General features: G+C 43.8%; 1 protein-coding gene across 1 annotated transcript; it reads right to left on the reverse strand.

The window, feature by feature from the left end:
- Positions 1-3,995: 3,995 nt before the first annotated feature.
- Positions 3,996-13,755, reverse strand: LOC134411447 (arylacetamide deacetylase-like 3). Its single transcript, XM_063145248.1, has 4 exons — positions 13,579-13,755; positions 6,865-7,081; positions 5,059-5,122; positions 3,996-4,770 (listed from the first exon to the last, which is right to left on the reverse strand). Exons 1-4 carry the CDS (start codon positions 13,753-13,755, stop codon positions 3,996-3,998), a joined length of 1,233 nt encoding a protein of 410 aa, XP_063001318.1.
- Positions 13,756-16,217: the final 2,462 nt, after the last annotated feature.

The raw sequence follows: 16,217 nt of genomic DNA on the forward strand, positions 1-16,217 counted from the left end.
GGTCATTAGGGGATTTGGAGCTAAATGCCATCAATATGTGGATGTCATACAGATCTATCTCCCTGTGACAACTAAATCAGGTGCGGCTGTGCAGGTCCTGGACCAGTGCCTAGACTCAGTGATGGGCTGGAGCAGGGCCAGGAAAATGAAACTGAATCCTGGCAAGGCAGAAGCCCTGTGGGTGAGTGGTTCCCAGATCTGGGAGATAGGCTCCTTGCCTGTTCTGGATGGGGTTGCACCCCCTCTGAAAGATCAGGTTCGTAGTTTGGGGTACTCTTAACCATGGCGACTCAAAGTGCCTTTTACCAGCTTTGTTTGGTTCACCAACTGTGGCCTCTTTTGGACAGGGATTGCTTGGCCATGGTGGTACAGGCATTGGTAACCTCAAGATTGGATTACTGCAATGCGCTCTATGTGGGGCTGCCCTTAAAGCTGCTCCAGAAGCAGGAGCTAGTGCAGAATGCTGCAGCTCGGCTGTTGTCTGGAGCTGCCCCTTTCCAGCATGTAACTCCTCTGCTGAGGGAACTGCATTGGCTGACTTTTCGCTACCGGGCCAGGTTTAAGGTTCTTGCACTTGTGTACAAAGCTCTAAATGACTTGGGAACAGGATACCTGAGAGAACGCCTTCTCCACTACCAACCTGCTCGGTTACTGAGGTCATGCTCCTCGTGGTTCCACATATACCCATCCACCGATTGGAGTCCACCAGGGGAAGAGCCTTCAATGTGGTGGCCTCCTTCTATGGAATTCCCTGCCTCTGGAGGTCAGGTAGGCGCCAAGTTTGCACTCCTTTCGGCTCCTCCTGAAAACGTCATTATTCCAGGAAGCCTTTCCTTAATGACCAGCCACGGTTCACTGTGCATTTTGCTTCTTTTTAAAATACATTTTAAGGTTTTATTTTGTTTTTATTTTTATTTTCTCTTGTATGCCGCTCCAAAATTTTGAATGGGGAGCAGTATATAAATTAGGCATGTGCTCCGCTCCGATTAGAAGCGTAGAAGCAGGAGCGAATTGGCCTGCTCCGCCTTGCCCAGAGGCGGAGTAGAAGCGGACAGCGGACCCCTAGAAGCAAGGCAAAGAGAAGCGCCCATTTTCAGAGCACTTCTCTTTCCGCAGACCGATCCGATCGCCATTTTGAAACATTTCGCCCATAGGATTGCATTGCGGAAAAGAATAGGGGATAACTAAGTTGTTTTTGAAGCTATCTTTCTGAAACTTCTTGTGCTTAGAGAGTCATGGCTGGGGGTCATTTTGAGACTACTCTCAGCTCTCTGCGTTGTGCAGTTCGCTTGCTAGAATTTTTAAAAAAAACAGCGGGAAAAATACCTTTTCCAAAGGGCTGAGGGGCAGAGTCAACTCTCGGTCATGATCACATGATCCCAAAGTTGGAGGAGGGGATAGGCAAAATGGGTAACTTGTGATTCTGGGAACTTCTCTTTCTTATTCTGAACGGACTTTTCCCAGTGTTTTTTAAAACAGTAGCCCCACCAAATGCACAAACACAACTTGAAATCATATACTAAGCCAATAATAAGAGAGCACTGCTACCCACCCTAACTTTGGGGAACAACTGAAAAGATGTGGTGCAAGGGGATGAGCTCCCCTAGGGCATGCCTTGTGGACATGCCCTCACTCTCTCCTGTACTTGGAGGGCCATCAGAGCCCTCCAAAGAGAGTAACCCGGTGGAGCAATGCCTTTAATGAGTTGAAGTGAGAGCGTTGCTTCTTAAAAGACTGGGTATCAGAGCCCTCCAAAGAGAGTAACCCGGTGGAGCAATGCCTTTAATGAGTTGAAGTGAGAGCGTTGCTTCTTAAAAGACTGGGTCTCAGAGCCCTCCAAAGAGAGTAGCCTGGTGGAGCAATGCCTTTCATGAGTTGAACTGAGAGTGTTGCTTCTTAAAAGACTGGTCACTACTAGGACCAGTCAAATTGGCAGATGATTCCCCCTCCCCTGGGCACGTCCCCCTCTTACTGGTAAAAGACACATATAGCCTTTTTTAAAAAGTTCTTCTTGTTGTTTATTCAGCAACACTGCTGCTTTTAATTCCACCCCTCCTTCGTTTATTTATTTATGTATTTATTCCATTTTATATGCATTACTGGCTTATCCTTGGCTCACTTCCTTATGCCCCCAGAAATGTCTGCTGCCTGCCTGCCTTCCCTCCCTCCTCCCTTGCCCGCCTCGCAGGGATGGTTTGTGTCTGGCTTTGACTCAGGAGAGAAGTCCTTCCTGCGCTCACTTGGAGTTTTGGAAGTTCCTAATCCATTTTTCAAGTGTGGAAGAAGATTCATATTAGGTTGATGATCTCTACTCCCCAATTCATGGCATCTTGGGATTTCCTTTGAAATGGCCCCATTGAGCTTTCTGCAGGTTTAAGCTCTGCCAAAAATCAGGGGATGATGGGATTGCCTTGTACCTTGGCATGATTGTGGGTCTAGATGGCATCTGTGAGTGTGCCCACTTCCCTTTTTTTATCTGTCCAAATGTCAGAGAACAGTCCTCGTCTGCAAATGGGGTGCCCGATTTTCATAAATCCCCAAAAATCAGGGGCTGATGCGACTGCCTTGAGTCTGGGCATGCATGTGTATCCCTGGATAAGCTATCATGGTGGCGAGTTTGAGGTTTCTAACGTGCAAATTGACGGACCTATCGAAAGGGGTGTGAATGGGGTGCCTGTTTTTCATAAATTCCCCAAAAATCAGGGGATGATGGGACTGCCTTAAATCTTGGCATGCATGTGTTTCTTTGGATAAGCTGTCATGGTGGTGAGTTTGAGGTTTCTAACGTGCAAATTGACAGAGCTCTCGAAAGGGGGTATGAATGGGGTGCCCGATTTTCATAAATTCCCCCCAAATCAGGGGATAATGGGACTGTCTTGAGTCTTGGTGTGCGTGTGTATCCCTGGATAAGCTGTCATGGTGGTGAGTTTGAGGTTTCTAACGTGCAAATTGATGGAGCTATCGAAAGAGGTGTGAATGGGGTGCCCAATTTTCATAAATTCCCCAACAATCAGGGGATGATGGGACTGCCTTGAGTCTTGGTGTGCGTGTGTATACCTCCACGAGGTGTCATGGTGCCAAACTTGAGGTTTCTAACTTTCACAGAAAAAAAGTTGCATATTTTTTTAACTTAATGCAAGCCTATGGGGGGGGGAAACGGAGCTCCGATACGGATCCTGAGCTCTGCAGCGGAGCGGAGCATACATAGACAGAGCGGGGGCAGAGCAAAGCAGCCTCATCCGCAAATCGTGGATCTGGAAGGGAAGCGGAGCACACCCCTAATATAAATATTGTAAATAAAATAAATAAATAAATAAATAAATAACCTCTCTCTGTCAAAAAAATCTTCAAAGCTGAGGCAGGATCTACACTACTGCTTAATAACAGCTTATACTGATATTGACAACTGTTTGGGTCAGTGACATGTTCCATATCCTGCTTGGTGTAGATCCGTATCAACATAGACACAATTTATACAGGAATGTAAAGGAATGTATTCCTGAACTGCTAACTTTTCAGGTTATGGGATGAGATGGGTGAGAAATTTAGTTTGCTAAGGACTGGAGATGTGGAAGAAATTGCTTGGCTCAGTCCCCTGAACTCTGTTCTGCTTTCTGCTGCCCGTCAAACATGGGTTGGGCACTGAATGCTAACTAGCCTGTAGTACAGTCAAGTGCAGAACAAAAGTACGGATTAACTAAAAGTATGGATAGAATGTGTATATTTGAAGAAAGTTGGCACAGTATTTCAGCAATGGGAAATATCTAGAAAAGCTGTACTTAAAAAAACAATGACAAAAATGCAGGAAAACATTTATGGATTTTCATTTGGATTTATGTTTTCAGAAATCACAAGTGTGTGTCGAAAATGAATGGAATGGTCATCACTGTGAATATGTGGCAATCATGGTGAGATGGACAGATCAGGAGATCCCTAAAAGGAGGCTTGTTCCTCAAATGAAGGGGTAGTGTAGCACTGCAGTAGACGAAAGACTTCTATAAACGCTCTAAAAAATGTACTATACGTTTACAACTGCTCCGTGAGCTTGGAAATTCAAGAGGCCCATGATCAACATACATGGATATACTATGGAACCCATCCTTCACATGATGCCATGTCACAGGCACACCATTGTCCTCCAGGCGTTTCTTATACAACAGTCCATCATCCCTGAGAACGTCATATTCGCAGGTTAAAATGAATGTATCAGGGAGCTGGCAGATGACAGTATCTTCTGCTAAAAGTGGGGAAAACATGGGCTCAAAGACTTGCTTGCCTTTTTCATAAAATTCTTTTATACATGGAGCAAGCACTGGTGGCACATAACCCCTGACCTTAAATTCTTCTGGAATGATATCTGCACTAACCCACTTTCTGTACTTCACCCTCAACTCCTCCGGAACATGGGCACTTAACATAATTTCATCAGCATTGACATTTCTCCCAGTGAAATACAACAGGCCGAATTGGACTATTCGTTTCTTGAATGCGATGGGAACTGAATGGTTTTGCTGATAAGAAGGCAAATTGAAGTCCACTGCTTGAAGGAATGGGTAGAGAAGGACCTGGGCTCGGACCCTTGGGAGATCCTTCCTTGTCACCAGTTCTTGACAAACTGCAGCAGCAAAGGTGCCTCCGCTACTGTCCCCACCAAGGATGATGCGGTTGGGGTCCACTCCATATCGCTCAGCATTCTTCAACAGGTGTATAGTAGCAGCGAGACAGTCCAGAACTGGCACTGGGTATGGATGCTCCGGAGCATACCGAAATCTAAAGCAAAGGCAAGATATTGTCTCCATTTAGCGTTGAAGTTTCTGAGGCCAAAGGGAATTTATATATCACTTCATTATTAAGCTTCTGTACCAGGTGCTGTGTAACTCCATTTCAATCCAATACCTGGAATTTAATCATGTTTTTTGATTTTTTGAAGGACACTCACAATAGATTGAAATTCAATGAGTGCTGGCTGAGGAGGCAATACTGGCCAGGCATTACTGGAGGAGACGGCACATCTACCAGGGGTCATGATTCAGGATACAGATGAAGGGGACCACTTACCTAACACACACAACCACAGAACCACTCCTTCTGGCAATGTAGTTGCACAACCTTCCATAAGTTACTGGAAAAGAAATACAAGAACTATACTTGAAGGTATATACATTTATATACTGTTTAATATATATATATATATATATATATATATATATATCTATCTTAAAATCCAGATTACATACCATATTAAAAATTAGGGCTGTGCTCTACTTCACTTTGGTTCGTAGAAGTGGTAGCAGAGCGGCCTGATTCACGTCTGACAAAGGCGGAGATGAATCGGGTTGGGGGGCTGTGGATCGAGGTGAAGCTACCACTGCAGTCCATGCGGTGATGGTGATGGAGCCAGATAAGGGGGCAGTGAGGAAGAGGGCTTACCTGTGTCCGTCATGGGCTTCAATTGAGGCCCTGGCTTCAAGCCGGAAGAGGCCGCAGCCTTCTCTTCTGGCTTGAAGCTGGAGCCTCAATTGAAGCCCGTGAAGGACACAGGTAAGGGGGCAGGTGGAGTTTGGCTTACCTGGCTCCGCCACCACTGCCGCTGTCCATGTGTCAACAGCAGCAGAGCCAAGTAAGGGGGCAGGGGGGAGGGGGCTTACCAGACTCCATTGTGGGCTTCAACTGAGGGCCAGGCCTCAAAGCGGAAGCAGGCCTGGTTTCGCTTTGAGGCCTGGCCCTCAGTTGAAGCCTGCGACAGACCACGAGGGAGCCAGGAAAGGGGGTGTGGGGATTTTCACTTACCTGGCTCTGCTGCCGATGCCTCAATCTCCATGGTAACAGTGGTGGAGCCAGGAAAGGGGGCAGGGGTGAGGGGGGGGTTATCTGTGTTCATTGCAGGCTTCAAGCGTCTTCTGGCTTCTAGCTGGGGCCTTAATTGAAGCCCATGAAGGACTGCGATGGACACTGGTAAGGGGAAAGGGGGGAGGGGGCTTATTTGCTCCCCAGTTGGACACCCTGCTGTCTACCATGGAGGCAAGTAAGTGGGGAAGGGGGCAAAATCTCAGTCCACCTCTCCGGATCTCACTCTGTGGAGCAGAGCGGGGGATGGGCGGATCAATCCAAACCGGTTCAGGCCTCGTCTGGAAGTTCGAGATCGGGCCACTTAGCGGTTCGTGGGGTCCATGCACAGCCCTATTAAAAATCACATTTAATTTCACTGGAAATTCCATTTATTTATTTATTTATTTATTTATTGCATTTTTATACTGCCCAATAGCTTAAGCTCTCTGGGCGGTTCACAAAAATTAAAACCATAATAAAACAACCAACAGGTTAAAAACACAATACAAAATACAGTATAAAAGCACAAAAAGCAGAAGCCGCAAAACTCCAAGAGCTCACTGCAAACTGTGATTAGCGCAAATTCATGGTTAGGAATACTTAGAGAAATTGTGATTTGCGCAAAATCGCAGCCAGAAATAGCACAGTTTTTGTAAACATGTAGAGGTAAAGGTCCACTTTGTGCAAATTGCAATGTTTATGGCTGTGATTTTGCATTAATCACAATTTCTGTAAATATTCCCCATTGCAAATTTGCACAAATTGGGATTTGCATACACACAAAAAGCAGGAAACTACGAGCTTGCCCCAATCAGCGCACGCCAAGTCATGCCCACTCTGGGATTCATGAACTGGCATCTCAGGAGTCGAGCTTGTGAAAATTTGCTGAGTTCCATCCCCAAACCAGGATCTTCTGACATCCCAAGTTAAAAGATTATTCATTAGCAATGAAGCTGGAATTTTCAAGAGATCACTGAAACAGTACAACAGGATGTCTCTTTTAACTCCATCTTCTGTTAACCAGACCAAACTTACTTAAGTTTCCAAACACGCCAACTCCTCCATGAAAGAAGATCATTGCTCGTCTCTTATCGGTAGTTGGTGTTCTGGGCCAATACACCCTCACTGGCACCTCATCAAACACCAGATCCTTGATGATCATCTTTAAGGATATCACTGGTAGTGCTAAAGCCGTAATAAACCTGAGAGCTTTATGTTTAGGGCAAATGCCAAGCTTCTCCAGAAACTGTGCCTGTTTAAAACAGGAGATAAGGAAATAAATCAGAATTCGGTGCATTAAGTATCTACATCTTGACAGTGGCAGCCTTAGACAGTGTTGCACTTAGTGTGACCAAGTGTCCAGTTCCGAGGGGGGGGATATTTTATTTTTTTATTATAATGGCCTCCATAAAGTGCACAGACCGGCCATGCCAGTATCAGATATCTTTCCACCTATGCTAATGGCGTAGCCGATGTGCAGACAAGAAAAAGCTTGGATGGCCGTGTGGGAGGAAGGCCTTTTTCCATGTTTCTGGGAATGGGCCCAGCCAGCCATGGCAACAACCCAGAAGAAGACGGGATGCCTGAGCGGGATGGGCTTGGGTGGACCATGTCCATATTTCCAGAAACGGGCCTCCCCAGCTTCTCCCATCCCCCACCCAGGCTTCTTCAGCAGATGTCGCTGTGCCTGCCGGGTGGGCATTTGGGTGGCTGGGCAGGCTGGTGGCCTGGCCTGGCCTTGGTGCAGTAGGTAGGCAGGCAGGCAGGCACAGTGGGTGGGCACCTTGGCCTGGTCATGGAGCCACAGCAGCATTTCTGTGGTGGCAGCCTGGCCTGGAGCTGTGCCACCCTCTTTGCCTTCCCCTGATCCTGACCAAGCAGTGCAGAAAAGGGTGAGCGAGAGGATGGACAGAGGGCACATTCCGTAGGTGTCCTGGTAAGCAGCTGGGAGAGAATTGGGGGGGAGAGGCTGAGAGGGATTGGTCATGCTGCTCTCCCCTTGCACGTCCCCTCCACTGTCTTCAGTTGTTAATTCATTTTTAGTTTTATTTTACTGTTCATAATTTTATGTTAGCTGCCTTGAGCACTCCACATTCAAGTAAAGTGGAAAAGCGGATTTAAAAATATCCACAAACCAATGAACAAACATTAAACCTGTGAAACCTCTCCACAAACAGTGCATGTGACAGGAAGGGAAAGGAAGGGGGAGAGAGAGAATAAGACAAGGGAAATTAAATGGCTGAGAGGGAGACGGGTCAACAAGTGGGAGAGAAAGAGACAAGCATGACGCTTCAGGAAGAAAAAGGAATGTCAGGGAGGCAAACTCTGTACCAGCTGGCAGATATTTGGTTTTTTTAAATTATTATTATTATTATTATTATTATTATTATTATTATTATTATTATTTATTTATTTATTTATATAGCACCATCAATGTACATGGTGCTGTACAGAGTAAAACAATAAAATAGCAAGACCCTGCCGCATAGGCTTACATTCTAATAAAATCATAGTAAAGCAATAAGGAGGGGAAGAGAATGCAAACAGGCACAGGGTAGGGTAAAACTAACAGTATAACAGTATAACTAACAGTCTAAAGACCGAGCAACATCAAGTTTTAAAAGCTTTAGGAAAAAGAAAAGTTTTTAGCTGAGCTTTAAAAGCTGCGATTGAACTTGTAGATCTCAAATGTTCTGGGCGAGCGTTCCAGGCGTAAGGGGCAGCAGAAGAGAATGGACGAAGCTGAGCAAGGGAAGTAGAGACCCTTGGCAGGCAAGAAACATGGCACCAGAGGAGCGGAGAGCCCGAGCGGGGCAATAGTGTGAGATGAGAGAGGAGAGATAGGGTGGAGCTAGACCGTGAAAAGCTTTGAAGGTCAACAGGAGAAGTTTATATTGGATTCTGAAGTGAATTGGAAGCCAATGAAGAGATTTCAGAAGTGGAGTAACATGGTCAGAGCGGCGAGCCAAGAAGACGATCTTAGCGGCAGCGTGGTGGACAGAAACCAACGGACTGATGTGAGAAGAAGGAAGGCCAGAGAGAAGAAGGTTGCAGTAGTCCAACCGAGAAATAACCAGTGCATGAACAAGCGTCTTGGCAGAAGAGACAGACAGAAGTGATCGAGTCCTGGCAATATTATACAGGAAAAAATGACAGGATTTAGCTACTGCCTCAATATGAGGAATAAAGGAGAGCGAGGAATCAAATGTAAAGCCAAGACTACGAGCTTCCTTGACTGGAGTAAGTGTAACATCATTGACAGTAAGAGAGAAAGAGAGATGAGGAGAAGGTTTAGGAGGAAAAACAAGCAATTCAGTCTTTGCCATATTAAGTTTCAAACGACGATGAAGCAGCCAGGCTGAGATATCTGAAAGACATGCTGAGATATGATCGTGAACATCAGGAGAAAGTTCCGGAGATGAAAGATATAATAATATAAATCGGCATACAGATGATATTGGAGGCCATGAGATTGAATAAGATTACCCAAGGGCAACATGTATAAAGAAAACAACAACGGGCCAAGCACCGAGCCTTGCGGAACCCCTACTGAAAGTGGAAAAGAGGAAGACGAGTTGCTGTTAGCCAACACGCTGAAGGAGCGACCCGCTAGATAGGAGGCAAACCAGTTATAGACAGAGCCACAAAGTCCAAGGTCATGAAGGGAGTCTAAGAGAAGATCATGATCAACCGTGTCAAAGGCTGCGGTTAGATCAAGGAGAATAAGAACGGAATAAAGGCCTTTAGACTTGGCAGTAAGAAGATCATTGGTGATCTTAGTAAGGGCTGTTTCAGTGGAATGCAAAGGACGGAATCCAGATTGAAAAGGATCCAGAGCAGAGTTACTAGAAAGAAAGTCAAGACAACGAGAGTAGACCACACGCTTCAGGATCTTTGAAACAAAAGGCAACAAAGAGACAGGTTGGTAGTTAGACAGAGATAGCCTATCAAGAGTAGGTTTCTTGAGAATGGGAGAGACTGTAGCATGTTTAAAAGCAGAAGGAAATGAACCAGAGGACAGAGAAAAATTAATAATATGAAGCAAGGAAGGAAGGAGAGCGGGAATAAGATTTATAAAGACTCGAGAAGGAATCGGATCACGAGAGAAAGTGGAAGGCTTCGAAGAGCGCAGTATTGTAGACAGTTCATCAGCTGAGACCGAAGGAAACACAGAGAAATTTGCAGGAGGAACTGACAGATGAGGAACAGGAACTGGAAGAGGAGCAGAGCTGGCCCGATCGGAGCGAATAGTTTGGATTTTAGCATTGAAAAAAGAGGCAAAGTTATTAGCAGACAGAGAGGCGAGGAGAGATGGTGGATTAGGCTTCAGAAGAGAATTGAAGGACGCAAAGAGCCGCTGAGGATGCCTAGCATTTGACTGGATCAGCGTTGAGTAGTACTGCTGTTTGGCCAGTGAAATGGCAGAAGATAGTATCCTTTCCTATAACAAAATGGTACTTACTCTTGTAAGTGTGTTCCGCAGCAAAAGGAAATCTAATTTGATTATTCATGCTATTTAACTCATTATGTGAAATGGTGAGTCAAAGGTCTTTATCACACCAGTGTTATACTGTGCAATCACTGCGAATTGTGTGCAAAGGACTCCGAAGTTTTCCAGCTTATAATCTGCTTTTATTGTGAAGTACTCTGAAGTTTTCCAGTTTATAATCAGCTTTGACAATTAATGCATCCTGCTTTAATTGTGCTATAAAGCCAAAAGACCTGACCTATTTTGCTCCTAGTTTTGGAACGAATCACTTGTTGTTTTCTGAGCGGCCACTGGAGGTGCAGGAGCAGGATTTGATACTCTTAAGCGACAAATTAAACAAATGCTTACATCTGCGTAAGTTTTAAAGATAAAGACATTGGCACAGTAATAGATATTAAGGAGAGCTTTAAGCATACCAAATTTGAATCAGATTGGTTCATCTGTTGATTTTTAATGTATTTATTTACATTTCCACCCTTAAACCCTTTTCCTGGTATGCAAAGTATATTAGGAGAGATGCCGCCCAAGGTGTGATTACTTAGCAACGACAACAACAACAACAGCTTAGCACTGTAGGCGATAATTCGAGGGAAACAGGAATGTGGGTTGAAGCTAAAGGGAACAATCCTTTGCATGTTTAGACAGACACTTTTTCCAGCATTGCACTTTTACACATGCGCTGTGTGTGTGTGTGTGTTAATGGGCTGTTGCCCTATTTTGCCTAAGCAAAAGTAGGTGTGCCACAGAGACGGATTTAGCATCTCAAACCCCTGATGAAGGCACCTGAGCTGGGTCCTTTGGGTACTAGAACAAAGAAGAGTGATCCAGAGTAAACCCAGTAAAGGGTGAACAATAATAGGCACTTTTCAGACTTTTTCTGGGAAACAACAAAAACTGCTCCTTTAAGCCATTGGCTGGATTTTTGTTAGTGGCAGCCAGACTGGTCATTGCTCAATTTTGGAAGGACCTAAAAGGAGTTTCATTGGATGCCTGGTGGACTTAGGTTTGAAAGATTGCCTTATCTGAAAAATAAAGTGTTGGTTATTAGGGCTGTGCTCCGCTTCTCTTCGGTTTGAAGAAGCAGAAGCGAGGCGACCTCATTCGCCTCTGGAAAAGGTGGAGGCAAAGAGAGTTGGGGGGCTGCAGATCGAGGCAAAGAGGATCACCTCAATCCGGAGCTCCGGACGCAAGTAAGTGGTGGGGAGGGGGACTCATCTGGCGCTGCCAGCACCACTACAGTTCCTGCGGCGATGGCAGTGGAGCCAGGTAAGGGGTCAGGGAGGAGTTGAAGCCAGAAGTGAAGGCTTTGGGCTCTTCCAGCTTCAAGCCGGGGCCTCAATTGAAGCCCGTGAGGGACACAGGTAAGGGGGCGGGTGGGTTGGTCTACCTGGCGCCGCCATCCATGCAGCGGTGGTGATGGCGGAGCCAGGTAAAGGGGCAGAGAGGAGGGAGGCTTACCTTTGTCCATCGCGGGCTTCAATTGAGGCCCTTGTTGAAGCCAGAAGTGAAGGCCGAGGCCTCTTCCAGCTTCCAGGCAGACCCTGAATTAAAGCCCGCGAAGGACGTAGTTAAGGTTTTTTTTGGCCTACCTGGCACTGCCGACGCTGCCATCCATGCGGTGGTGGGAGAGCCAGGTAAGGGGGCAGGGAGGAGGGAGACTTACCTGCATCTATTGTGGGCTTCAATTGAGGCCCCGGTTGAAGATGGAACAGAAGGCTGAGGCCTCTTCTGGCTTCAAGCCAGGGCCTCAATTGAAGCCCGCGATGATGGACACAGGTAAGGGAGTGGGGGTTGTCTTACCTGGTGCTGCTGCTGCTGCCGTCCATACGGTGACAGCGGCAAAGCTGGATCTCACTCTGCAGAGTGGAGCGGGGGGACGGGCAGAGTGGTGCAAAAAAGATTGGGCCCAATCGGATTTTCCGGATTGGGCCACAAAGCGGATCGGGGGTCCGTGCACAGCCCTATTGGTTATCACCTTTAAAGCCCTAAATGGTTTGGGTCCAGGCTACCTGCGGGATCGCCTTCTCCTGTACAATCTGCCCCACACACTCAGGTCCTCTGGAAAGAATTTCCTTCAGCCAGGCAAAACTAGGCTGACAGGTATTACCCAGAGGATATTTTCCACTGTTGCTCCCAGACTGTGGAATGGCCTGCCAGAGGAGATTAATCAGTTTAACAGTCTTTTAGCATTTAAGAAAGCAATGAAGACTGATCTGTTCTGGCAGGCCTATCCAGTGGAATTTTAGGATGCTTTTAGAATACTTTTGGTATTTTTTTAGTATGTTTTTAGGAAGTTTTAATAATGTATAATGTGTTTTGATTAATATTTTATATATTTTATACTTGCTGTTATTCCCCACCTCGATCGGAATGGCGAGGCGGGTTAGAAATAATTTATTTATTATTATTATTATTATTATTATTATTATTATTATTATTATTATTCTGCCTTAATTTATTATAATTACTGAATGGCTATTGCATGTAGGAGGGGAGGGGAGGAAATAGAGTGTTAATTTTTGAAAATTTCAAAATAAAATAAAATTTGAAGGGGAAAAAGAAATAAATGTTGGGAGAACAATTTGAAGACATTCAGGAGGAGAAGTAAAGGTTTTTTAAAAAAAGATTTGGAGGACATGGTGACTGCATTTAATGCAGTACGCGTGATGCCCACAGACTGGGTTGAGTTTTCTGGTTCAACATCTGCAACCACTTGGACTCAGATTTCGCACCACCCACCAAGAAAAATAAGCAAAGAAATACAAGTTAGAGAAGAAGCGAACTTTTGAATCACATTATTTGTGGGGGTATTGGGGGGGTATAGGTAACAGCGGGCATTGTAGGGTGTGTTGTTGTTTTTGAAAGAATCCTTCCATGTTGCTGCAGTTCCTTGAATAACCATGAAAGGACTTGAGGTCGCTTCCAATAAGTTTGCTGCTTTTGAGATTGCCTGGGTGTCTTTCAAAGGCAGGCAGGGAAGGCTTTTTCCTTGAAAGACAGTGGTAAATGTGCAGCCTGCAATCTTATTGCAATAGCAGAACCCCCACAATGCCTCCACAACTAATGGGTGGGAGATTCACAATCAAAACACTCCTACCAGGCAAATGGATGGACAAATGTTATGTTCATTCCAAGCAATTATGAATCCAGCTGATCAGGAAGTTCCTCTCTCCCAGTTCCATACTTAAGGAAGTGCTTCATAGATCCTGCATGCCCAGCAAACTAATCCACAGAAAAATCTTTTTAAACTGTAAACTTACCAGTCCAAAACCGACATTTATTGACAAATTAAAAAGTCGTAGTTTCAAACGTTGCTTGATTCCTGGAGGAATGTGTGTCCTGGTAATATCATAATAAATTGTCCATGCAAACACCAACGAGAGAATGGTAATGCTTGCATAAGATACCAGCATCCAAAGCATTTGACCAAATTCCATATCCATTGAAAAGAAGTATAGAAATGTCCAATAGATGTAGCCTCTTCTGACACCAGAAAATCTAATGTCCTACCTCTGTTGAGTATCCTTAGTTATTGCAAGATAATAACTTGTTTTGTCACTTCTTACCAACTGTGTAATAGTTACCTAAGTAGTTGATCCATCAGCTGAGAAACTTATTGCGTCATGATGATTTAATTTGCAATTGCATGATGTTGACACATTGGTAGGTAATCCAGATTACAAGGATCATTAAATAAATGAATTTATATCTCCACATCCTGGATCTGCGATAGTTAACCAGGCATATGCGTCTGAGGAGAGGGTTGGCTTTACCCAACAGTACTATTGGAAATGAGTTATTCATTTATATAGGAGAAGATCAATGTGGATTTGTGGCAGGAAGGCAGATGCATAGTTTAGTGGGAAGAGTTTTAAATGTAATAAATGTAATAAAAAAATCAAATATTAAGGCAGGAATTATGGCATTGGATATTTTTAAGGCCTTTGATTGTGTGAGCTGGCAGGCATTAAAGATTATTGTAGATAAATTGGGATTTGGAAATAAATTTAAAAACATAATAGAACAGTTATATTCCCAAAATACAGCTGTAGTGGTGGTAAACGATGGACTCACCAAAAAGATATGACTAGCCAGAGGTACAAGACAAGGATGTCCGCTCTCGCCGGTCCTGTTTGTAATGGTTATGGAAGTATTGGCGAAGGCATTAAGGGAGGATGAAGAGTTAGAAGGAATTGGAGAGGTAAGGGAAATTATTATTATTATTATTATTATTATTTATTTATATAGCACCATCAATGTACATGGTGCTGTACAGATTACACAGTAAATAGCAAGACCCTGCCGCATAGGCTTACAATCTAATAAAATCATAGTAAAACAATAAGGAGGGGAAGAGAATGCAAACAGGTACAGGGTAGGGTAAGCAGGCACTGGGTAGGGAAAAACTAACAGTAGAAAGTAACAGTAGAAGTCTGCACAACACCAAGTGTTAAAAGCTTTAGGAAAAAGAAACGTTTTTAGTTGATGACACTTTATTGACCATTAAGTACCCAATAAGAAAAATAGAAAGAATTAAATATCAGTTGAGGGAATTTGAAGAAATTACAGGGTTAAGAATAAATTGGTCTAAATCAGAGATGATTGTTTAATTATACTAAGAAGGAAGAAAAGGAATGGGAACATAAGGGAATAGAAATGAGAGTTAAGGAGGAGATTAAATATTTGGGAATTAAAATTACAAAAAAATTAGAGAATGCAGTAATTTCTCAAGTACTGACAGAAAAAAGGGAAGTGTATACCACATTAGAAAGTATGAAGTGCACAAGCCACAGAATTAAATGCTTTAACCAGAACCTAGCAAAGGGTTTGTCAATAAATATTCATACAAAATTGGTTTGCAATTTGTCATGCAGTTGAGCAAATCTAGAAAAATAGAGGCTTTATGATAGCCGCAGGAGGGCCTGTAGCAAATAGCCCCTTAGTTGCAAAGTTGTTTTGAACAATTTTGCGAATCCAACACTAAAGAGAACACTCTTTTCCCAGGATACTACTCCAACTTGGGAAAAGGAATCTTGCAACTTAAGAAAAAGAATCTTGAGGAAAATAACAATAATAATAATAATAATAATAATAATAATAATAATAATAATAATAATAATGAGAAAAATAATGTATGGGTATTTTATGATGACAAACCAATTGCATCTTGAGATTTAGTTAAGACACTAACATACTTAAATAAATACTTAAAGAATACACCTAGAAGCTAAATGAGTGTGCCAAAATTGTGTAACTTGCCTGAAGTTTTCAAAGTCCTAAACTATCTGCACACACCCTTGGGTTTATAGTCCATTTCAATGTTGCAGATTGACTTTATTGAATTTACTAATGCAATAAGCTTTAAATACTGTTTGACTGTTGTGTGCAATTTCAGTAGATGGGTAGAATGTTTCCCTGTATAATATGCAACAGAAAAATCCACAATTAAATACTTATTAAGAGAAGTGGTGCCCAAATTTAGCGTACCTTTAAGGGTGGATTCAGACTATACTAAGAATTGAAGTGAAATTCCTTTGGTGTTAATGAACTTGAGAAACAGCCCCAACAGAACACATGGACTCACACAACATGAGATTGTATTTGAGAGGCCTATAGCTGTTGGACTGTCTCCACCAAAACCATCTCCCCCTCACTGAGGGCAGTGAGGAAATAATCTGTTATGTTCTACACTTACACAGACTATTAGTTCAACTCCAAAGAAAAGTGAAAAACAAGCAACTGCTTCCAGCTGATGTTCCATGTCATCATTTCCTGTAAGAGATGCAGTGTTCATAAAAGTCCGTAAGAAGCCCAATTCGTTGGCTCCTATTTAGGACGGGCCTTGTATTGTGTTGCTGACCACACACAGTTGGATACATGCAGCCCATGTGAAAAGGCT

Source organism: Elgaria multicarinata, chromosome 20 (genome assembly GCF_023053635.1).
Source record: "Elgaria multicarinata webbii isolate HBS135686 ecotype San Diego chromosome 20, rElgMul1.1.pri, whole genome shotgun sequence".
NCBI lineage: Eukaryota > Metazoa > Chordata > Lepidosauria > Squamata > Anguidae > Elgaria > Elgaria multicarinata.